At 40.7% G+C, this 24,433-nt stretch overlaps 1 protein-coding gene across 1 annotated transcript in view; it reads right to left on the reverse strand.

Annotated features, from left to right (window-relative positions):
• Positions 1-24,433, reverse strand: part of si:dkeyp-14d3.1 (transmembrane protein 132C) — a 247,448-nt gene that overhangs the window by 136,274 nt on the left and 86,741 nt on the right. The window contains exon 2 of the mRNA XM_058390126.1: positions 18,794-19,688. Within this exon, the coding sequence (XP_058246109.1) occupies positions 18,794-19,688 (895 nt within the window). The remainder of the gene's footprint in view (positions 1-18,793; positions 19,689-24,433) is intronic.

Raw genomic sequence — 24,433 nt, forward strand, 5'->3', positions numbered from 1 at the left:
ATAACCCTGTTGTTCACGTTACAGCCGGACCTTCGTATACGGAACGAATGCACACTTTCCGACCAATCAGATTCCAGATTCAGCCAAGCTGACGTGAGCTAAGCCGATAGATTTTATTTCACGTTAATAAATTCGAGTCGCTTTCCGTTTATCGTGACAGGAAGCGAGGACGTCACGTCAGCACATCTGTCAGGCTTCAGAACATCTGGCACAAGACTGATAATGTGAGGAGGGAAGGGGCGGGGCTTCACTGGTGTCATTCATTCCACTTGCAAACTGTATAAAATTTATCAGCTCAAAAATAACAGCGTATAACAGTGTATAAAATATGACGTTTGACGAATTTAATAAATAATAAAATGATATAATTTATTTTCTCTATCAGCGCCACATGCAGTGTTTTATTTCTTCGGTAGTGCAGAGGAGAAAGACAGGAGTCACAGGTGCTGGATTCTCTGCAATAAGATGCAGCTCTCTATAATTATTCATGAATTTCCCGAGCTCAGTAAAAAAACTCCTCTCAGACTGAAGAGCAACTAAAAAAGGAGAAAACAGAAGGCAGGAAGCTAGTCGTAAAACCAGGACTTAAACAGGAAACTGCTGCGTCAACCGCTGACTCGGACCTGCGGCAGATACACCGGGATCCACTGGCTTTGTTTCTATTGGTTTAAAGGGAGGGAGAGAGAGAGAGAGAGAGAGAGAGAGAGAGAATGAGAAAGAGACAGAGAAAGAGAAAGAGATAGAGGGAAAAACAGAGAGAGAGACAGACAGACAAACAGAAAGAGAACAAGAGGGAGCAAGTAGAGAGAGAGAGAGAGAGAGATGGAGGGAGGGAGAGAGAAAGAGAGAGAGATGGAGTGTGTAATGAACTGGACACAAATCTGTTGCTGTTGGACTGGTTCTGCAATCGGTGCCTGGCAACACACAGAGTAGCCGTGGTAAAGGGTGCAAGAATCTCTGGTAAGAAGGAAGAGCCAGGGATCAATGTAGAGCTAAATAAAAAAGCTCCACGGGCCGCGCTCACGCTCACACTGGCATCATTCGAAACGGAGAGATCGCTTCTTACCGCATAACAACATCGGTCTTCAGGAGACGGCGGCGTCTCCGCGCTGTAAATCCTCCTCACGTACGTCTGCCAGCACCGTCGTAACCTTTAAGAGCTCCGAGTTATTAATAATGCACCGTTTCCTGATGGGGCCGCGGAGACGGACAAATAGCTGAACGTAAAAGATAACGCCGCTCTGTTCCGGCTAAAATATATCACGCACAAGCACACGGGACACAAACGTGTTGAGAGGAAAAGAACCTGAAGAGCGAGGCTAAAGCGTAAACACCGTATCACGCTTTACAAACCGCTATAAATTCTGTCCGCTTACAGAACATCTGCTTTTAAAATGATGTAAAAAATGACACCAAACCACTGGGACAAAACAAATCACTGATAGATAAAGTGATGAGGTTTGATTAAATAGTTATCGTGACAACTGTACAGATGTGAGATATATTCATTAAAATGAAGCTACTAATTATCTCTAACATTTGTCCCTAATGAGAAGCCTGAGGCGAAGGTGGTGAGATGATATGAGGAAGAAACCTTAAGAGGAGTCAGGCTCAGAAGGGATCCATTTTAGTCAGCAGGTGAAGAGTTCTGAAGATCTGAAGACCCAAACTGTGATGACCGGGAGCATCAGAGCATCTCCAAAACAGCAAAAATAGTGCAGAAACATGACAGAGTTGAAGGTGGTTGCCTCCAAAATTCCCCCAGATCCTCAAATCTGATCAAGTGTCTGTGGCATGTGCTGGACAAACATGTCCGATCTTACAGGACTTAACGGATGTGCTGCTAATGTTAACACCTTGGTTCCAGATACCCTTCAGAGGTCTGGTGGAGTCCATGCCTCGGCGAGTCAGGGCTGTTTTGGTGTCAGAAGATAAAACTACAGAATATTATGGAGTTGGTTTTAATGTTCTGGCTGATGTGGGTATATTTAATCCATTAAACTGTTCTGTTAAAGCAACAGTCTTCCTTCGTCAGCATCTTAATCTCTCTCATGCTCTCTCTCACTCTCTCTCTCTCTCTCTCTCTCTCTCGCTCTCTCATGCTCTCTCTCTCTCTCGCTCTCTCATGCTCTCTCTCTCATGCTCTCTCTCACTCTCTCTCTCTCTCTCTCTCTCTCTCTCTCTCTCTCTCTCAGAGTTACAAAGCTCTACCTCCAGAGACTCCTTCCTTTTACATTAAATAAACATCACCGGATAAATTTCTTAAACAACAAATCTTTCTGTATTATTTTTAGTCTCAGTCTCAGTGTGTGAGCTGTTACTTTAGATAATGTATTAAAGCTAGCGGATTATCATAACCCTGTTGTTCACGTTACAGCCGGACCTTCGTATACGGAACGAATGCACGTTTTCCAACCAATCAGATTCCAGATACAGCCGTTAAAGAAACCTTACGGAAGCGAGGACGCCCAGTCAGCACATCTGTCAGGCTTCGGAACATCTGGTGTTAAGATTGATAACGTGACGTGAGAAAAGGGAGGCGGGGTTTCCCAGGTGTCACTCATTCCGCTTGCAAATCGTGTAATCAGGTCAAAAATAACAGCGTTTTTTTTCAAGATTCAGCCATGAATTCGTTTATCGTGACAGGAAGCGAGCACATCTGTCAGCCTTCAGAACATCTGGCACAAGATTGATAACGTTATATGTGAGGAAAGGGGGCGGTGCTTCCAGTGTCAATCAATCATTCCGGATGTGGAAAGTAAAGTTAATCAGGTCAGGGGTTTTTTCAGCCACATTTGCGCGAGTGTTTTGTTTCAACTTCCAGAAATGACGTTAACTAATAGTTCTCCGTGAGCGAGAGTAAACGAGTGACCTTATTTAAATGAGGCGCAGAATCTCACTAAAGAGAAGTTTTTCTCTCCGTTTTCGTCTTTCTCGCCGCTTTAAGTGGAGCAGTGCTGTTCAGCAGCGTGCATAATGAACCAGCGGCTCACATAATGTGTGCAGTCATGCTTCGCCTTCTGGAGATGAAGCCGTGGCTCTCGGAGCACCGTCTGATGGATGAGCCATGTTGTTGCTTGATGAGCATGTGCACGAGAGCATGAGTACACACACACACACACACACACACCTACACTAGTGCTCTCATTAAGGATAGATGAGATGCTCTGGTGTCATTTTGATGCTCAGCATGCAAACCCTCTCTCCAGCCTGTGCAGCGGCGGGTGAACAAAACAAATCCGTAAACAGAGCGTGGAATAAACAGAGGAGGTGGAGGCTGAAATCAGCGAGTCCACTCAGCGGCCAGAGAGTTACTCAGACGTATAGCGAATATACCTAATGCAATGCAATGGAGTGGAATGTACAAATAACGTGACGCTGCGATTAGCTGAGTGATGTTTTCTGTCAAGCGGAATTTAATGCTCTTCTGTTCCTGTTGTTCCATTAATCTCTCACCTAGATGTAAAGCCTGAGGGAATAAACCCATCACATTACAACTAAACGAGTGACTATCTCATTATCTCATTATTTGTATTATTATTTTATTAAGTAAATAACTTGTCATTATGATTTACTGGTTATATCTCATCATTACTCACTGATTTCAGGACGTTATCTCGTTATTACGACTTAGTAACTCGATATAATGAGTCATTACTTCAAGATATTATCTCATAATTATGACTCACTGCCTCTTTATTATGAATATCTAACCTCACAATTATAAGCTTTTATCTCATTATTATGACTTAATAAGTATTTATGTCAGATATCTCATTATGACTTAAGTATTTATGTCAGATGTCTCATTATGACTTAAGTATTTATGTCAGATATCTCATTATGACTTAAGTATTTATGTCAGATATCTCATTATGACTTAAGTATTTATGTCAGATATCTCATTATGACTTAATACGTATTTATGTCAGATATCTCATTATGACTTAAGTATTTATGTCAGATATCTCATTATGACTTAATAAGTATTTATGTCAGATATCTCATTATGACAAGTATTTATGTCAGATGTCTCATTATGACTTAATAAGTATTTATGTCAGATATCTCATTATGACTTAAGTATTTATGTCAGATATCTCATTATGACTTAAGTATTTATGTCAGATATCTCATTATGACAAGTATTTATGTCAGATATCTCATTATGACAAGTATTTATGTCAGATATCTCATTATGACAAGTATTTATGTCAGATATCTCATTATGACAAGTATTTATGTCAGATATCTCATTATGACTTAATAAGTATTTATGTCAGATATCTCATTATGACTTAATAAGTATTTATGTCAGATATCTCATTATGACAAGTATTTATGTCAGATATCTCATTATTATGACTTAATAAGTATTTATGTCAGATATCTCATTATGACTTAATACGTCTTTATTATAACTTATTATAATAAATCAAAATTTCAAGATATTATCTCATATTTATGACTTTCTGCCTCTTTATTATGAATGAGTAGTTATTTCAAGATATTTCCTTATTACAATCTACTAGATATCATCTCATTTTTAGGACTTAATATCTCTATCTCTTTATTAAGACACTATCTCATCATTTCAAGCTATTATCTCATTATTGTGACTTGATAGGTCTTATATTAACCCTTTGGATGAGTAACGTATTATAATAAATTCAAATTTCAAGATATTATCTCATTGGATTAGTAACTCATTATAATACATCATTATTTCAAGATATTATCTCATAATCATGACTCACTGCCTCTTTATTAAAAATGGCTTGTTATTTCAAGATATTATCTTATCATACAAGCTACTTATTGTTATGGCTTAATTAGTCTTCATAGCAAGCTATTATCTCATTATTATGTCTTAACAACTCTTTATGTCAAGATATTAGCCCATTATTCTGACTTAATAAGTCCTTATTTTAAGATATTATCTCATTATTATGTCTTAATACCTTTTTATTTAATCATCTCATTGGATTAGTAACTCATAATAAATCATTATTTCAAAATATTATCTCATATTTATGACTTACTGCCTCTTTATTGTCTATGACGTTGCTTCAAGATCTCTCATTATTATGACTTAATAACTCTTCATTTCAAGATATTATCTCATTGGATTAGTAACTCATTATTTTAAGAGATCTCATCATTACAACCTACTACCTCCTCATTTCAAAATAGTATCTCATTTCTCGATATAATGAGTCTTTACTTCAAGATATTACTTGATGACTTAATAACTCTTTATGTCAAAATATTATCTCATATTTATGACTTACTGCCACTTTATTATGAATGACTTGTTTGTTTTTCAAGATAACAAGCTATTATCTCATCATTACAAGCTATTATCTCATTATTATTATTATTATTATTATTATTATTATTATTATTATTATTATTATTATTATTATAAATCTTTATTTCAGGATATTATCTCATATTTATGTCTTAATAACTCTTTATGATGAAAGCAGACAGGAAAGCTCCCGTCTTTGTTACTTTCCAAAAAGTGGTTTGAGGTAAACGGCTGTGATATAAGAGAAATAAAACACTAAAAGGATAAGTTTGGAGAAATTCTGCCTCATCTCCGCTTTGAAGCGTCTGTTCATGATTTTAACGTTTTCCTTTTCAGAATAAAAACTCTTGCTGATGGAGTAAAATGTTAATTTCAGATTCAGTGGAAAAGAAAAATGAAAAGTACACACACACACACACACAGACACAGACACACACACACACAGACACACACACACACACTATTTCCATTTCAAAACCTAAAACTTTGCTACACGTCAAGTTCCATCCTCAGAGTCTGAAAGAAGCTGGAGGAAAAGAGGCAGGAAGGAGGAGACGTTTTACTGCTGCAGGATTTCAGAACCTCGCAAACCGTGTGAAAAAACCTCCAGAATCGTCAGGTTTATGGCCCGCCTCGTTCCTGGTACCGCGATCAGAACTTGCTGGCTTTTTACACGACTCTGGGTCGCATGTGCTGAGTGAAAGAGTCACATGACGGGAGAGGGTCTGTTGTTTTTTGTTTTTTTTTTGCACCCACGTCAGACAAATTGCGAACGTTTCCATCGATCTGAACGAACAAACAAATCTTTGAACTTTATAATTACAGTCTGACTGAGCTTCCTGTTTCCAGTAAAAGGAGCAAAGTGTTTTCCTTTAATGCTCTCTCTCTCTCTCTCTCTCTCTCTCTCTCTCTTTGTCTCTCTCTCACCTCTCTCTCTCAATTTGTCTCTCTCTCTGTCTCTCTCTCTCGTTCTCTCTCTCTCTCTCTCTCTGTCTCTCTCTCTCTCTCCTCATACACCTTGAGGACATTGGTAGTTTCTCCTCAACCTGATCTCCGACTCCGGCCCCTGATTTCATTTCCATCTAAACCAGCCTAATTCGGCGCTGTACTGAATCACCAATGACTCGTGACCCTCCTAATTACAGCGCCGCAGCGACTGCTGGAGAGAAATTATGTTAATCAGAACAGATTAGTTTGGTTTCCACATGCATGTTATTTCTTCTCTTACTCGCCAGATAGAAGAGAGAAGGCAGGGAGGTGGGGTTTGGATTTACATTTCACTTCTGTAAAACAACAAGAAAACAAATGTTGGGTTGAAAGTGACTTACACGTGTCTCAGGAGGCAGAGTGTTTCACTCGGAACGTTACTTATTAATGGGAAAATGAACCATGTGAGGGAAAGTTCCTCATGTTCAGAGTGGATTTATTCACCTGTTCAGACCTGTCAGGGTTTACAGGAACAGGAACAGGAAAAGGAACAGCGTCCTGACCAGCACACTAACACTTTTTTTTTTTTTACCATACTTTCATTCTAATTCATTCAAAGAATTCAATGATGATGATGATGATGAAGATGATGATGATGAAGATGATGATGATGATGATGATGCAGCTGATGAAGAAGAAGAAAAGATGATGATGATGATGATGATGATGGTGAAAAAGAAGAAGAAGATGATAATGATGACGATGATGCCAATGATTAAGGTGGTGGTGATGATAATGATGTTCAAGAAAAAGAATATGGATAAGAAGAAGAAGAAGAGGAAGATGATGATGATGATGCAGCTGATGAAGAAGAAGAAAAGATGATGATGATGATGATGATGGTGATGATGATGATGGTGAAAAAGAAGAAGAAGATGATGATGACGATGATGCCAATGATTAAGGTGGTGGTGATGATAATGATGTTCAAGAAAAAGAATATGGATAAGAAGAAGAAGAAGAGGAAGATGATGATGATGATGATGCAGCTGATGAAGAAGAAGAAAAGATGATGATGATGATGATGATGATGATGATGATGATGGTGAAAAAGAAGAAGAAGATGATAATGATGACGATGATGCCAATGATTAAGGTGGTGTTGATGATAATGATGTTCAAGAAAAAGAATATGGATAAGAAGAGGAAGATGATGAGGATGGTCGTGGTGGTGGTGATAATGATGATGATGATGATGATGATGAAGATAATGACAATGATGATAAAGATGATGAAGATGATGATGATGATGTAGATGATAATGATACAGTGCTGTCTAACAAGTCGCTCCAAGATCTCCCATCTCTGTTTATTGTTATAAGTGAGGCTTTAGAAACCACACCCCATACAGACACCACACCTCTTTAGAAACCACACCCCATACAGAAACCACACCTCTTTAGAAACCACACCCCATTCATGAGTCAGGACTCATTTCATATGAGTGTTAGAGTTCAGTGTGTTTCAGACGTGTTTGTTCCTCTGTTGGACAACCTTACACGGATGCTGATGCTGATGAACAAGCACTGCTCCATCTCAGAGAGCAGAATTGAGTTAAATCTGCATGGAGACTCCTCTGTGTTCTGGCACTGAGGTGGTGGAATAAACTTCCTTTAGCTATCTGAACAGTTGAGTCACTGACTGTCTGCATACACCAGGTGAAGACCTGCCTTTTCCTGAAATACCTTAAGTAGCACTGTTTTCCTGTTAGTTTACATACATACATACATAAATAAATAAATAAATAAATAAATAAATAAATAAAGGTCCCCATGTGCTACATTTCCTCACAGCAGAGTTTCAGACTCATGCTATCCTCAGTCTGTGACCCAGTGAACCAGTATTGATGTAGTCACTGATAGAGACTTCAAAGTGCTTTAGCACGTCGCTCTGGATAAGGGAGCGTCTGCTGGGTTTGATATCACCAGTTACTTTGAATATAAAAACGTTTGTGTGAAAAGAAAGACATGAAAAAACCCTAACCCCTTTTGTTCTGGAACTTTTCTATGAATATATCGCTCCTAGTAGGCGAGGGAGAAACAGAAATACGTCTGAAACATTACAAATTCTTAAAGTCGTGAGTGTCTACTTTCCGATGAGCTTCATATTAACTTCCACTGTGGAGAGGAACATGACAAAGACACTCCGTCATCAAGATGGACACGATGAAAACAGGCAACAGAGCATTTTTTGGCCTTTAGGTAAAGCACTGAAAACAAGATTTAGTTATTTTCTCCTCTATGGTGTACCCTGTGATGTGTCTGGATGTTCACCTGGACGCCAGACAGCAGTCGGATCACTGATATGATGACAATACGATTCCAACGCCCTCTCCAAACTGCCAGAGGAAACTCTCACTTCCAGGTCAAGGCTACTATGGAAGTGTCCTTCAGTGTCAAGGCTACTTCAATATCAAGGCTACTTCACTATCAAGGCTACTTCGGTATCAAGGCTACTTCAGTGTCATGGCTACTTCTGAGTCGAGGCTACTAAGGAAGTGGCCTTGACATAGACGTGGCCTAGAGTCGGAAGTAGCCTTGGCCTTGACTTCTGGGTCAAGGCCACTTTTAAGTCAAAGCCACTTCTGGGTCAAGGTCACTTTTGAGTCAAGGCCACTTCTGGGTCAAGGCCACTTCCGTGTAAAGGCTACTTCTGGGTCAAGGCCACTTCCATGTCAAAGCTACTTATTGGTTAAGACTACTTCTGGGTCAAGGCCACTTCCATGTCAAAGCTACTTATTGGTTAAGACTACTTCTGGGTCAAGGCCACTTCCGTGTCAAGGCCGCTTTTGAGTCAAAGCCACTTCTGGGTCTCTTACGGACTCTCTTACAGCTTTCACGCCAGCTTCTAAGAGAAGTATTGTTCCTTTCGCAACATACCAAACTTTATATATCGCCATTGTTTGCTGTTGTGTGTATGACCTCTCTACATTTCCTAGTATGATTAGCGTGTTTGTGAATTGCTTTTCGTTGTCAGTGTTTGTTGATTTTCCGCTTTTTGATCTTTTCCGCCTGTTCTCTGATTCACGTGTTTGGATTTCAATTTAGATTGTTTGCTGTGTGAATGAATAAATCTGCATACGGATTCCGGTCCTCAGTCCTCGGGAGGATCTTTACAACAATCTATCCATATTAATAACGTTGTGTGAAATACATTTATGACACTGAAAAGAATGAAAGTAACTTGTTATTAATATGAGACTTACACGTTTGTAATCTGATCCAGGTCGTCTTGGTGGTCATCTCTAGTAACAGCACTATGAATGAATGAATATTATACATTCCTGTTTTTATTTCTCTTTACTTCAGAGTGGTTTTGGATTAAAGAGTGACTCTGAACTGAATAAAGCTCCTGATCTGAGTCGATATCCTGCAAGAAGTTAATTGAAGGTCAGAGTTGCTTTGTTTTGATTAAACTCCATACAGATGAAGAGAGCTGTGTGGTTCCTCAGCGGGAGTCTGAGTCTCACCGAGCTGAAAGTGTAAAGAAAAAAGCTGATACACCAAACATATTAAAGGATCTGAGGAACTTCCTAGCCGTCTCCTGCGGCACACACACACACACACACAGACACACACACAGACACACACACACACACGTAGGATATTATACACCCAGAGCAGGAGGTATGAAGCTTTAGCTATCGATCTACACCCAAATGCTTATTGCAAAGTGCAGCGCTGTTACGCAGTGCCCTGGGAGAATGTAATGGCTATTAGAGAGATTAGAGATGGAGAAAAGGTGAGGCATAAAAACATAAAAGCGAAATGGCTCTCCTCTGCTCGATAGAAAAAGATTACACTCACGCCGGAGTCGATGCACAGAGCGATCGCCTTGCCCTATAACTGTAGACCTATTATATCGGTTATGGAGGAGAGAGAGAGCGAGAGAGAGAGAGAGAGTGAGAGAGAGAGTGAGAGAGAGAGCGAGAGCGCGAGAGAGAGATTGCGAGAGGAAGGACTGAGCTGTTCTCTGCAACTTATCTGCAGGTGTATTGACTTTAGTGACTATAATAAAGGAAACAGCGAGCTGAAAATCTTCGGGGAGAGAAAAAAAAATAGCAGAAAAAAAGAAGCTGCTGATGGAAAAAGTGAAAATGAGGAACGGGTAACAGCTGAGCTTCAGGGCGGGATCAGGAGCGGAGGGTGGAGTCGCCATGACAACCACTCAGGGGTTCTGGCTATGCAACGTTATAGACAGAAATTTGAGAAATGTCTAAAATTCTTCTATATGTGTGGTGTGATGAAGAAGAAGAAGAAGCAAATGATGATGATGGTGATGATGACAAAGATGATGATGATGACGACAATGATAAAGATGATAAAGAAGATGATAATGATGATATTAATTTTGATGATGATGATGAAGAAGAAGAAGAAGAAGAAGAAGAAGAAGATAATGATGAATGATGAAGACGATGATGACTAATAATGGTGATAATGATGTTGATGATGATGTTGAAGAAGAAGAACATGATGATGATGATGAAGAAGATGATGATGATAAAGATGATAAAGGAGACAATAATGATGACATTAATTTTGATGATGATGATGATGATGAAGAAGAAGAAGAAGATAATGAATGATGAAGTCTATGATGACATTAATAATAATGATGATGATGTTGATGATGATGTTGAAGAAGAAGAAGAAGAGCATGATGATGAAGAAGATGATGATGATAAAGATGATAAAGGAGACAATAATGATGACATTAATTTTGATGATGATGTTGAAGAAGAGGAAGAAGAACATGATGATGATGAAGAAGAAGAAGATGATGATGATGACGACGATGATAAAGATGATAAAGGAGACGATAATGATGACATTAATTTTGATGATGATGTTGAAGAAGAAGAAGATAATTATGAATGATGAAGATGATGATGACATTAATAATAATGATGATGTTGATGTTGATGATGATGTTGAAGAAGAAGAAGAAGAAGAAGAAGATGATGATGATGATGACGACGATGATAAAAATGATAAAGGAGACGGTAATGATGATGATGACATTAATGATGATGATGATGATGATAAAGAAGAAGAAAAAGAAGAAAAGAAGAAAAAGATGATGATGAAGATGATGATGATGATGATGAAAAGGAAGATGATGATGATGATGATGATGACATTAATGATGATGATGATGAAGATGATAATAGCATTGATAAAGAAGAAGAAGATGATGATGATGAAGAAGAAAAAGAAGAAAAGAAGAAAAAGATGATGATGAAGATGATGATGATGATGATGAAGAAAAAGAAGAAAAGAAGAAAAAGATGATGATGAAGATGATGATGATGATGGTGAAAAGGAAGATGATGATCATGATGATGATGATGATGATGATGAAGAAAAATCTCCCCTCCGAGTTCACATCATTTTCATTCACACCAAATCCTTCAGTAAGATCCTCCGAGTTGATTTGCAGTGACACTTTCCTCTTAGAGGTCAGGTTCAGACAAACCTTGGCATCATAAACAAACAAACAAACAAACAAATCCCCCCTCCCCCTCTCTCAGTAGAACAGAGCCTGGGTTTTTTCTTGTAATGTATTGGATGTCTCTGTAGAGATCTTCATGCTGTGTGTGTAAATGAAAAAGTCTCATGTGTTTATTTTCCCAGTGTATTTATATACTCCTGTGTGTAATGGTGCTCCGCTCTGGCCTGTAAAGTGTCTGTTAAAAGGTCCGCGGTTCCCCGAAGAGCAGCAGCCCGAGCACCGACCCCGCGTGGGTGAGGAGACGGCCCACAATCTGCTGTTTTAAACACGCTGTCAGAATGCAGGTCGTCTACACCGCTCCTGTTTAAAATACTGCCATGCAAAACACGACTCGTGTGTGTGTGTGTCTGTGTGTGTGTGTGTGTCTGTGTGTGTGTGTGTGTCTGTGTGTGTGTGTGTCTGTGTGTGTGTGTGTGTGTGTCTGCATGTGTAGATAAGCAGCTCAGGAGGCTGCTGCTAAGCTCACGGGAGCTGGAGTGTTTACTTCAGGCACCGGGTGATTGCTGGTTTTTGAAGTTTGCCACAGGATGTGTTATACGGCTGGAAGCGGCGGGCCGAGACGCTTCTCCACGCTGAGCGGAGTGAGAATTAGGGAGCAGACGCCACACACGGGGCTGGAGGGAAATAAACCTGGGAAACCTACTGGAATTTTATAGTAATTGCTTTTCTAATAAAGAAAACACGGGCTGATTTATTCCTCTTACACCACAACAAAGTCTCCAAACTCTACTCAACTCCTATTATTATTACTTAAAAAAAATAGAACATATTCAGAAACCACACCTCTTTTGAAACCACACCCCATTCAGAAAGCATGCCTCTTTAGAAGCCACACCCCATTCAGAAACCATGACTCTTTAGAAGCCACACCCCACTCATAAACCATGCCTCTTTAGAAACCACACCCCATACAGAAACCACACCTCTTTAGAAACCACATCCCATTCATAAACCATACCTCATTACATCATCAAAATCAAATTGCTTGTGTATAAAGATTATATAAAAATTAGAAACAGATTTAATTATATAATTATATAATTTTGGAGCTATGATCACTGATTTGGAGCTATGATCACTGATTTGGAGCTACGGTCACTGATTTGAAGCTATGATCACTGATTTGGAGCTACGGTCACTGATTTGGAGCTATGATCACTGATTTGGAGCTACGGTCACTGATTTGGAGCTACGGTCACTGATTTGGAGCTACGGTCACTGATTTGGAGCTATGATCACTGATTTGGAGCTACGGTCACTGATTTGGAGCTACGGTCACTGATTTGGAGCTATGATCACTGATTTGGAGCTATGGTCACTGATTTGGAGCTATGATCACTGATTTGGAGCTATGATCACTGATTTGGAGCTACGGTCACTGATTTGGAGCTATGATCACTGATTTGGAGCTATGATCACTGATTTGGAGCTACGGTCACTGATTTGGAGCTATGGTCACTGATTTGGAACTACGGTCACTGATTTGGAGCTAAAGTCACTGATTTGGAGCTACGGTCACTGATTTGGAGCTATGATCACTGATTTGGAGCTACGGTCACTGATTTGGAGCTAAAGTCACTGATTTGGAGCTACGGTCACTAATTTGGAGCTACGGTCACTGATTTGGAGCTATGATCACTGATTTGGAGCTAAAGTCACTGATTTGGAGCTACGGTCACTGATTTGGAGCTAAAGTCACTGATTTGGAGCTAAAGTCACTGATTTGGAGCTACGGTCACTGATTTGGAGCTACGGTCACTGATTTGGAGCTACGGTCACTGATTTGGAGCTAAAGTCACTGATTTGGAGCTATGATCACTGATTTGGAGCTACAGTCACTGATTTGGAGCTAAAGTCACTGATTTGGAGCTAAAGTCACTGATTTGGAGCTAAAGTCAGTGATTTGGAGCTACGGTCACTGATTTGGAGCTATGATCACTGATTTGGAGCTACGGTCACTGATTTGGAGCTAAAGTCACTGATTTGGAGCTACGGTCACTGATTTGGAGCTAAAGTCACTGATTTGGAGCTACGGTCACTGATTTGGAGCTACGGTCACTGATTTGGAGCTAAAGTCACTGATTTGGAGCTAAAGTCACTGATTTGGAGCTACGGTCACTGATTTGGAGCTACGGTCACTGATTTGGAGCTAAAGTCACTGATTTGGAGCTAAAGTCACTGATTTGGAGCTACGGTCACTGATTTGGAGCTATGATCACTGATTTGGAGCTAAAGTCACTGATTTGGAGCTACGGTCACTGATTTGGAGCTAAAGTCAGTGATTTGGAGCTACAGTCACTGATTTGGAGCTACGGTCACTGATTTGGAGCTACGGTCACTGATTTGGAGCTAAAGTCACTGATTTGGAGCTAAAGTCACTGATTTGGAGCTAAAGTCAGTGATTTGGAGCTACGGTCACTGATTTGGAGCTATGATCACTGATTTGGAGCTACGGTCACTGATTTGGAGCTAAAGTCACTGATTTGGAGCTACGGTCACTGATTTGGAGCTAAAGTCACTGATTTGGAGCTACGGTCACTGATTTGGAGCTACGGTCACTGATTTGGAGCTAAAGTCACTGATTTGGAGCTAAAGTCACTGATTTGGAGCTACGGTCACTGATTTGGAGCTACGGTCACTGATTTGGAGCTACGGTCACTGATTTGGAGCTACAGTCACTGATTTGGAGCTAAAGTCACTGATTTGGAGCTACGGTCACTGATTTGGAGCTACGGTCACTGATTTGGAGCTACGGTCACTGATTTGGAGCTAAAGTCACTGATTTGGAGCTAAAGTCACTGATTTGGAGCTACGGTCACTGATTTGGAGCTACGGTCACTGATTTGGAGCTAAAGTCACTGATTTGGAGCTACGGTCACTGATTTGGAGCTAAAGTCACTGATTTGGAGCTACGGTCACTGATTTGGAGCTAAAGTCACTGATTTGGAGCTACGGTCACTGATTTGGAGCTAAAGTCACTGATTTGGAGCTACGGTCACTGATTTGGAGCTAAAGTCACTGATTTGGAGCTATGGTCACTCTGAATGTGTGTCAATGTTGTTGAGGAACATCTAGGTCCATCCAATCCTGTTATCCTGGACTCTCATGGATCCCAGGACAGGATCGCTTTCACACATGGTGAAAATCCCAGAGTAGAACAAAGAGATACATATAAATAAAAATAAATTAATAAAAATAAAATTTAATAAAAATATTAAATAATAAAAAAATAGAAAAAAATAGAAAAAAATAAAATACTAAAAATAGAAAATAATATCTAGTAAACTCAATATCGCAGGACAAAAAAACCCTGAATGTGCTGAACATGTCCACTCTCTGAGGAAAATGATGTAAAGTTCATGGAGCCATGAGGTTTTTATGAAACACAAATCAACGTTTGGCTAAATTAAAAAAAAAAACCTCGGACTATCACGGCTTCAGCAGGTAGCTCTGGGAAACTTTGCCTTTGTCTTTTCTCCCTCGGAATAATCCGGAGTGTTCTGTTCTGTTCTGGGCGCTGTGTAATAACGCGTGATTGATCTGCCGTCGGAGCGTGACAGCGTGATTCATACGTCCTGTCAGAGCGTCTCCCAGTGAAATTCCCGCCGTTTAATGAATCGTATTTCATCATTAAACAGCAGTGTCTTGCTTAATATATGGTTTTATTGCGCCATGTCGGTCCACTCACTGCCCGTCAGATCCCTGACCCATCCGATCAAGTCTGGACTCTGTGCTCGTGTTGGTTTGGGTTTTTTTTTCTGCAGGATTATCTACACAGAGCTGACACTGATGATGAAGATGATGACAGTGTTGATGATGATAAAGATGATAATGGTGGTGAAGATAATGATGATGAAGATGATGATGATGATGGTGAAGATGATGATGACGGTGATGGTGATGATGATGATGATGATGATGATGATGGTGAAGATGATGATGATGAAGAAGAAGAAGATAATGAAGATGATCAAGATAAGGATAATGATGAAGATGATGATGGTGATGAAGAAGATGATGAAGATGACAAAGATGATACAGTGCTCAAAGTCACTCAAAGATCTCCCATCTGTGTTCACATCATTTTTATTCACATCATATCATTGAGCCTTGAAACCACGCCTTTTTAGAAACCACACCTCTTTCGAAAGCACACTCCATTTAGAAATCACACCTCTTTAGGAACCATGCCTCTTTCTGCAGATTTACAGCTGAAGCTCATCTCCGGGAACATTTTCTTTAGATGTTGATGCAATAATTACGTTGTACATGAAAAGATCTGAATCATTACACTGCTGACTGGATCATACACACACACACACACACACACACACACCTGGCAGAGCTTCTTATACAAACCCACAGGCCAAAGACTATCTTCATCTCTCAGCTGTGAGGCTGGCAATCATAAGGAGGATTTGGATGGCAGTCAAAAAAATCACACACACACACACACACACACACACAAACACACAGATCATGATATGTGAAAAATTGTCCATGTCATTAGAATAATTGCTTGGATTTAGGTCAGGAAATCATTTTGAGACGAAGCGATTAACCTAATTACGGACAAATCCCGAGGCTTCTGCCTTTCTGAACCGTCACCTTCTGATTAAAAAAAGGATCAGAGACGGATTTTTACGCTAGGAGCGAGTACAACTGACTAAATATAAGACTTCTATACTTAGGGACATTTTTACAACATGTAATTCTATCGTATGTCGTGATATTTAAGATTCGTGTCCTCTGTAATATTGCTGTTTGAAATAGAATTTAAAAAAATGTAAGAAAGAAAGAAAGAAAGAAAGAAAGAAAGAAAGAAAGAAAGAAAGAAAGAAAGAAAGAAAGAAAGAAAGTGAACAGATAAATGAAAGAAAAAGAATAATAAGCTGCTTGTGTTGGTGAAGCCGCTAGGGAAGGAAGAAGCACTACAGATTTATGATGAGTTAATATCACAGCAGGGTTGACACTGACGATGATGATGATGAAGATGAAGATAAAGAAGATGATGATGATGATGATGATGATGATGATGATGATGATGATAAAGAAGATGACGATGATGATGATGATGATGATGATGATGATGAAGATAAAGAGGAAGAGGATGATGATGATGATAAAAAAGATGATGATGAAGATGATGAAGCACTACAGATTTTAAATGATTCAATATCACAGCAGGGCTGACACTGTTGAAGAAGAAAAAGATGATGATGATGATGATGATTTAATAAAGATAAAGATAATAAAGATTTAATATCACAGTAGGGCTGACACTGATGAAGAAGATGAGGAGGAGGAGAATGAAGATGATGAAGATAATGATGATGATGAAGATTATAATGATGATGATGATGATGATGATGATGATAAAGAAGCACTACAGATTTTAAATGAAATTAATATCACAGTTGGATTGACACTGATGATGATGATGAAGATGATGAAGAAGTTGATAATGACAATGACGATGATGAAGATGATGATACAGTGCTTTCTAACAAGTCCCTCTAAGATCTCCCATCTGTGTTCACATCATTTTCATTCACATCAAATCAGTCTGAGCCTTGAAACCACGCCTCTTCAGAAACCACACCCCATTCACAAACCAGGCCTCTTTAGAAACCACACCACATACAGAAACCATACCCATTTAGAAACTGCACCACATTCATAAACCACACCACATTCATAAACCACACCTCTTTTGAAACCACGCCTCTTTAGAAACCGCACTTCATTCAGAAACCACAGCTATTTAGAAACCACACCTCTTTAGAAGCCACACCCTGTGATATTCTCGTGTCATTGGTTAATAAATGAAACACTGTAACCACAGGAGCATCGCTGTGGCCCGCTAGCTAACACGTTATTACTGTAAATAGTAAGAATACTTCGTCAAACTGCAGAAAATCTATAAAACCTCTAAAAAGAGTTGTTTTATCATTATGTTGCTAATTTACTGTCCAAAAGAAAACACTTGTTAAAAATTTATAAAACTGAACAATAAAACAACAATCATCCTAAACAGAGTTTCCTCAAATATCTAGCTAGTCACAGTGATGGGGGGGGGGTTCTGGAAAAGCAACATTACTGTGAAAATGAAATGTAGTTAAGCTATAATAGCATCAGTATTGACTGCTCACACCGCTAACACTCATATATCATTTATAGCCCTGTGATATAATCCCTCTGCCGGGGCTAAAATCCTCTGTACATGTCAGCTGTCTTTATAAAATTTAAATGGAAAATCTGAACGTTCTTTCAGCTCTTCTTGTCATTCACGGCTAGCATGCCTGCGCCGGCTCAGACTAGCTTCTCTTCCTCGCTAAGGGCTGACGGATTAGCTTGACCTCTTGTCCCGGCGCTGTCTCCGACGGTTCATAAACGTTCTCGCCTGCTGTGATTGCAATCTGAGGAACCGTTATGCTAATGGACTCGCGTTCTAATTGATGACATCCTCATTTGCATTGTGTGTTAATTACCCCGAATCGCTTAGCCGCATCTGCAAACTCTAATTAAGGAGCGGCTGGATGTTTTCCCTCAGGGATGAAGATGAAGCAAGGAGTCTGGGATTATGTCGAGACGGACTATGCTGTACGGTGAGAGACGACGTGGATGAACTGTAATGAGAGTGACCAGAGAGCAAGAGCAGGAGCGGGAGAAGAGCCGAGAGAAATAAAAAATGTACAATTAATTAACCAGACGTGGAAAAAGTCCTGGGAAAAGCTCAGTGGAATGACAACGTGTCTGTAGTTAAGAGACGAGAAGCAGGGCCGGTTTTTAGTGAATGGCTCAATGAAACGTGCTTAATGCTTAAGAATCCATTGCTTCTGGGGTGCCAATACTTTTAACATCTAAGAAACCCTGGGATTTATCATTCAATTTAGAATCAGAGTCAAACTGAACATCCTCCTAAAACTCTTTCTGTGGATGTGGTTACTAGAAAAAAGTTAAGATTCTCTTCGGTCTTACCTCAGTGTGAACATTTCCACAGGTGAGTATGGAGAAGCGGCAACGTAAGCCGATACGCTCTCCCGCGGCCGAACTGGAGCAGATGGCACAAGCACCGCAAAATTCCCATCCACTCTCTCCTCGTATAATTCCGGGGCGGCGGGAGTCCTGAACAGCTTGATGTTTCCGATCCTCTTCATTGGTGTCGATGTGGTAGATCCGAACAAGTCTTCCTGGCTTCCCGGCTGCCCGGGATTCCTGACCCCAGGATCCTTTCCAGGGCACTGGCCATTTTGGGCTGACCGTAGAGAGTAGTACAGGGCCACTTGGTTTCCCTCGGGAAGATCCGAGATTTTTTGTCGTCCAGGAATGACGGTGGGCGGAGCGAACCATGATGTGGGAGGCTCCAGCTCGGCGACGCACACTCCCAGCTCGCCTTGCAGCCGGCAGCTACCACGTACTTCCTGCGTTTCGTGGAATGCGAACATGCGCACACAGGGCAGTTTGTCCACCACACTGTAGTCGTCCCAGTCCCTCCCAGAGATGTAGAACAGCACCTGGATCCTGGGCTTGTCCAGGTGGATCTTCTCTCTCAGGATGAAGGTCTGAACCTTCCAGTTGAAGGTGAAGAGGTTGGACGAGGTGACGAAGGTGCCGGGAGGCTGGAGGAGCTCCGGAGGAACAGGCTGCTCCACAGAGAGAGTGCCGTAGCTGGCTCTGAGGGTGGGAGGTTTCCTGGCCTGGTGGATGAAGAAGGGCTCGGTCCTCGAGAGGAAGCTCGAGTTGCGCATGAAGTCCTGCGTGGCCTCCTTCAGCAAGAAGGACGACTTGGAGTTGAGGAGCTGGTAACTGACCGGCAGGTAGGTCGGCAAGGAGGAGTAACGTGGGAGTGTCTCTGGGATTCGGCTCTCTGTAACTGACACAGAAAAGAGAAGAGACAGTCAGAATTATGTGGTTTCATGTGGACACATAAATCTACGATCTGTTTACCATGGCATTTTCAAAGAAAACAAATTTGTTTAAAAACCATTGAATTGATAAAACCACCAGAAACAAGTCAGCTTTGGTTTTGGTCACAACACGACCATCTTGGACTTGGACTTGGAGTTCCTATAAACCCCATTAGAACACAACCTCATCTCATGACCATGTTAGGTTCCTGTAGATCCTTCAGACTCACCTGGACTGTGTTTTCTAATTAATATCTATCCCTGTTTAAATCCTGATATTCCTAGCTCTCTGTTATCGTCTTATTCAGGTTTTGACTCTTTATTTTAATTTGCAATGTTTCTCATTCACGCGTCATTTCACCTGACAGCTGCGCTGCTGGATCATTTCTGAAGATGTTTCTCAGTCTTCCGTTCTCACTGATATTCATTACAGACATGGAGGACTGTAAGACTCTCGGAATGTTCTCTGCTTTGACTTGGACTCGAGTATAGGTCTCACTAAACCAGGTCTTAGCCTCGACTGAGGATTTGTGCAGTGCACAGATGAAGCCGACTTGTTGAAGATCAAAGCCCGGACCTTTGATTTAGCCCCGCCCCTTAAAACCGTAAACATCACTCGGATGCTGTACCATTGCCATGGAAACACAAGTAACACATGGAGGTCAGGCTGCTAATCACAGGCTGTACACACCCTGTACATACTGTAGACTACAGAACACAGATACAGGATGTGTAATTATTTATTTGTGATTATTTTTTTTTATTGTTTATAAATTAGCATTAGCATGTTAGCGCTGGTGCCTGCAGTGTAGATGTGAGACGTTTACAGACTGAAATCATTCGCGACCCAACATCACACACACATCCATCTCACGTCAGTCACATGGTTCTGAGGAGACTGATGAGTTCCACTGTACTGACAGGACACACTTCACTCACCCCCGCTACACACACACAGACACACACACACACACACTCACACACACACACACACACACACACTCACACACAAAGCTGTAATGCTGTAAATTTTCAGTCTGAGTCTATTTCCACTTTAAAGTGTGTTTGTGATAAATGGCTTTCTGTACATTGACGGACACACAGACACACACACACGGACACACACGGACGGACACACACGCACACACACACGGACGGACACACACACACGGACGGACACACACACACGGACGGACACACGGACGGACACACACACACACGGACGGACACACACACATGGACGGACATACACACACGCACACACACACACGGACACACACGGACGGACACACACACAGGGGGAAGAGAGAGAGAAAGGAAAGAGACTAAGAGAGAGAGAGAGAGAGAGAGAGAGGAATCAGGTTTATATCACAGCTGCAGACTCAACCTCACAAGAGGAATATTACTGATTAATTAAAAGAAATAAATAATAAATAAAAATAAAAAAATAATAAATAAATAAATAAATAAAGTAAGTAAACCTACAGGAAGAAATGTGAATAAGAAAAAAAGTCAGAGAAATTAGTAAGAGAAAATGATTACAGCTAAAAATTGTCATTAAAAAAGATAAATATTAAATAAACACAAGAGTTCATATAATGATTTTAATCAAAAAAGTAATAATAAGAATGAATTAGTCATTAATAATAAATACATTAAAAAAGCTGAAAAAGCACAAAAAGGGTCAATTAAATAAATGCATTAATTAATTAGTTAATATAGAGAGTGAATGAAACCAGATGTTTTCTTAAATATTAGTGTTAATATAATTCATCTGTAATAAAGTCACATCGTTAGCGTTAATAATAAAATCAGTGACTAAATAATTCAAATGATTAATTTATTTATTTTTTTATTTATTAATAATAAAAAAAAATTATTATTTTTTTAATTTTCAGCCACATGGATCCTGCCTCGTTCTGTACGACACTCTGAAAATCTGCTTCTTAAATGAAAAGTAAACAATTGATTTAAAAAATAAATAAATCGAGTGTCTGTCATGTGATGCACTGCAGCGTAGCGGATCATTCACGCTAACTCGCTAATCACACTCCTTTTTTTTCTCCTCAAATATAGGATATAAAAATATTTCATCCGCTCCAGCTAGGAAAGGAAAATATCAGTGTTAGAGTAGCTTTCCTTTTCTCTTTTTATCAGCAGGATTTCTGAAATCTGTTCACATTTATAAAAATAATCTGAATTATTATTATTTTTTTAAAAAGTGAGTGACGGCTGAAGGTTCACACGTCCGGCAGGAAGCTGAGACACGACATGACTTCTAAATCCAGTGCTAATTACAACTAACACACTCACTGACCTCTCTCTCTCTCTCTCTCTCTCTCTCTCTCACTGACCTCTCTCTCTCTCTCACTCTCTCTCACTGACCTCTCTCTCTCTCTCTCTCTCTCACTGACCTCTCTCTCTCTCTCTCTCTCTCTCACTGACCTCTCTCTCTCTCTCACTCTCTCTCACTGACCTCTCTCTCTCTCTCACTGACCTCTCTCTCTCTCTCTCTCTCTCTCTCTCTCTCTCACTGACCTCTCTCTCTCTCTATCTCTCACTGACCTCTCTCTCTCTCCCTCTCTCTCTCTCTCTCTCTCTCTCTCTCTCTCACTGACCTCTCTCTCTCTCTCACTGACCTCTCTCTCTCTCTCTCTCTCTCTCTCTCGCTGTCTCTCTCTCACTGACCTCTCTCTCTCTCTCTCTCTCTCTCTCGCTGTCTCTCTCTCTCTCTATCTCTCTCTCTCACTGACCTCTCTCTCTCTCTCTCACTGACCTCTCTCTCTATCTCTCTCACACTCTCCCTGTCTGTTTCTCTTTCCTTGTCTCTTTCTGTCTGTCTGTGTGTCTGTCTCTCTCTCTCTCTCTCTCTCTCTCTCTCTCTCTCTTTCCCTGTCTATCTCTGTCTGTTTCTCTTTCTCTGTCTATCTCCCTTTGTCCCTCTCTCCCTTTCCCTCACTCTCCCTCTCTCTCTGTGTGTCTGTCTCCCCCACCCCCCTCACTCTCTTTCTCCACTCATTCAGCATGTATGGATGGATGGATGGATGGATGGAAGGCTAGCGTATGGCTCTGTGTATCTGGGATATTTATGAGCAGTCAGAGCCGGGTGATTTACGCAGCCTGGACAGAGACGTGGCAGAGCCCGCTGCCTTTCACTGGCTGACTAATGAAGGGTGTGTCCTGAGTAAATGTGTCACAGAAAAACAAATACGGATAAACAAGCTCAAGCCGCGGGAACGCAGACACATCCCTCAGTGTCCACTCTGATTCAGGGCCTGATGGATTACTGAGGGAAGAAACGCAAGAGTGGACGATGTCGCTGTCATTCTCCTGGTCTGCCAAATCCATTCCACCCAACTTTCTTTTATGGTCCACAGACAAGGTCTGGACTCCTGTTTGTTTCCATAGTAACCGCTTATCCTTATGGATACATGAATTTGAAAAAATTAAATGTTGTTATGATGAACTTTTATCTAAAGGAAGTCTCCAGTACCAGGGCTTGTGAGTGTATGATGGACTGTTTAGATCTTTTTGAATGAGAGAGTTAGAGAGAGAGAGAGAAGACAGAGTCATGGGCAAAGATAGATTGACAGACAGACAGACAGACAGACAGACAGACAGATAGATAGATAGATAGATAGATAGATAGATAGATAGATAGATAGATAGATAGATAGATAGATAGATAGACATTCTCTCCAACTCTCTCTCTTCTGTTGCCTCTTCTATTCTCTCTATTCTCTTTATTCTATCTATTTTTCTATTTCTCTCTCTCTCTCTCTCTCTCTATACTGATATATGAGGATAATGATGGTTCCAGATGACTCAAGGTCACATGACAGGATGCATATGGATTATTGGAACACGTCCAAGCCACGAAACAGCAAACAATTAGTACTCCCAGCGTTCCTCGTTCCCCCGAGCCGCTCGCAAAATCCAGTCTAGACATCAAAACAAATCACAGAGCCGGCGTTAATTTATGCCCGTAAGCTCGGCTGATTCTGTTCAATTCCTGCCGAGCCTCATTCGGAAGCTGTCGCGAATGTTTGCTAGCGGTGGAAAAAGAGAAAGAAAGAGAGAGAGAGAGAGAGAGAGAGAGAGAGAGAAATAAAACAAGCGAGGCTGCAATGAAATTACAATGAACATGACCAGCATTCCAGAAAAAAACAACAACAACAACATCAACAACACAAAAAAGCGCCGCTAAGCCATTTATCACACGGCCTTTAATCTGCTGCCTGGATGAAGTTTCCGAGGAAAAGCCACACTAAAGCCTTTCACTCCTCTGATGGACAGAAAGAAATAAAGGACATGAACGAGAACAAATTCAGCGCTACACTGAGGAACCACTGATCTCTGAGAGAGAGAGAGAGAGAGAGAGAGAGAGAGAGAGAGAGGGATTATACACTGGGATATTATCTAATGTAAAGAGAGGGAGAGAGACCGTACACACTGAGGGATATTACAGCTAAGATATCAGAGAGAGAGAGAGAGACACAGAGAGAGAGAGAGAGAGAGAGAGAGAGGCAGAGAGAGAGAGAGAGAGAGAGAGAGAGAGAGGCAGAGAGGCAGAGAGAGAGAGAGAGAGAGAGAGAGAGAGAGGCAGAGATGTCAGTGAGAGAGAGAGAGAGAGAGAGAGAGAGGCAGAGATGTCAGTGAGAGAGAGAGAGAGAGAGAGAGGTCAGTGAGAGAGAGAGAGAGAGAGAGAGAG

The sequence above is a fragment of the Hemibagrus wyckioides genome, linkage group LG05 (assembly GCF_019097595.1).
Source record: "Hemibagrus wyckioides isolate EC202008001 linkage group LG05, SWU_Hwy_1.0, whole genome shotgun sequence".
Classification (NCBI taxonomy): Eukaryota; Metazoa; Chordata; class Actinopteri; order Siluriformes; family Bagridae; genus Hemibagrus; species Hemibagrus wyckioides.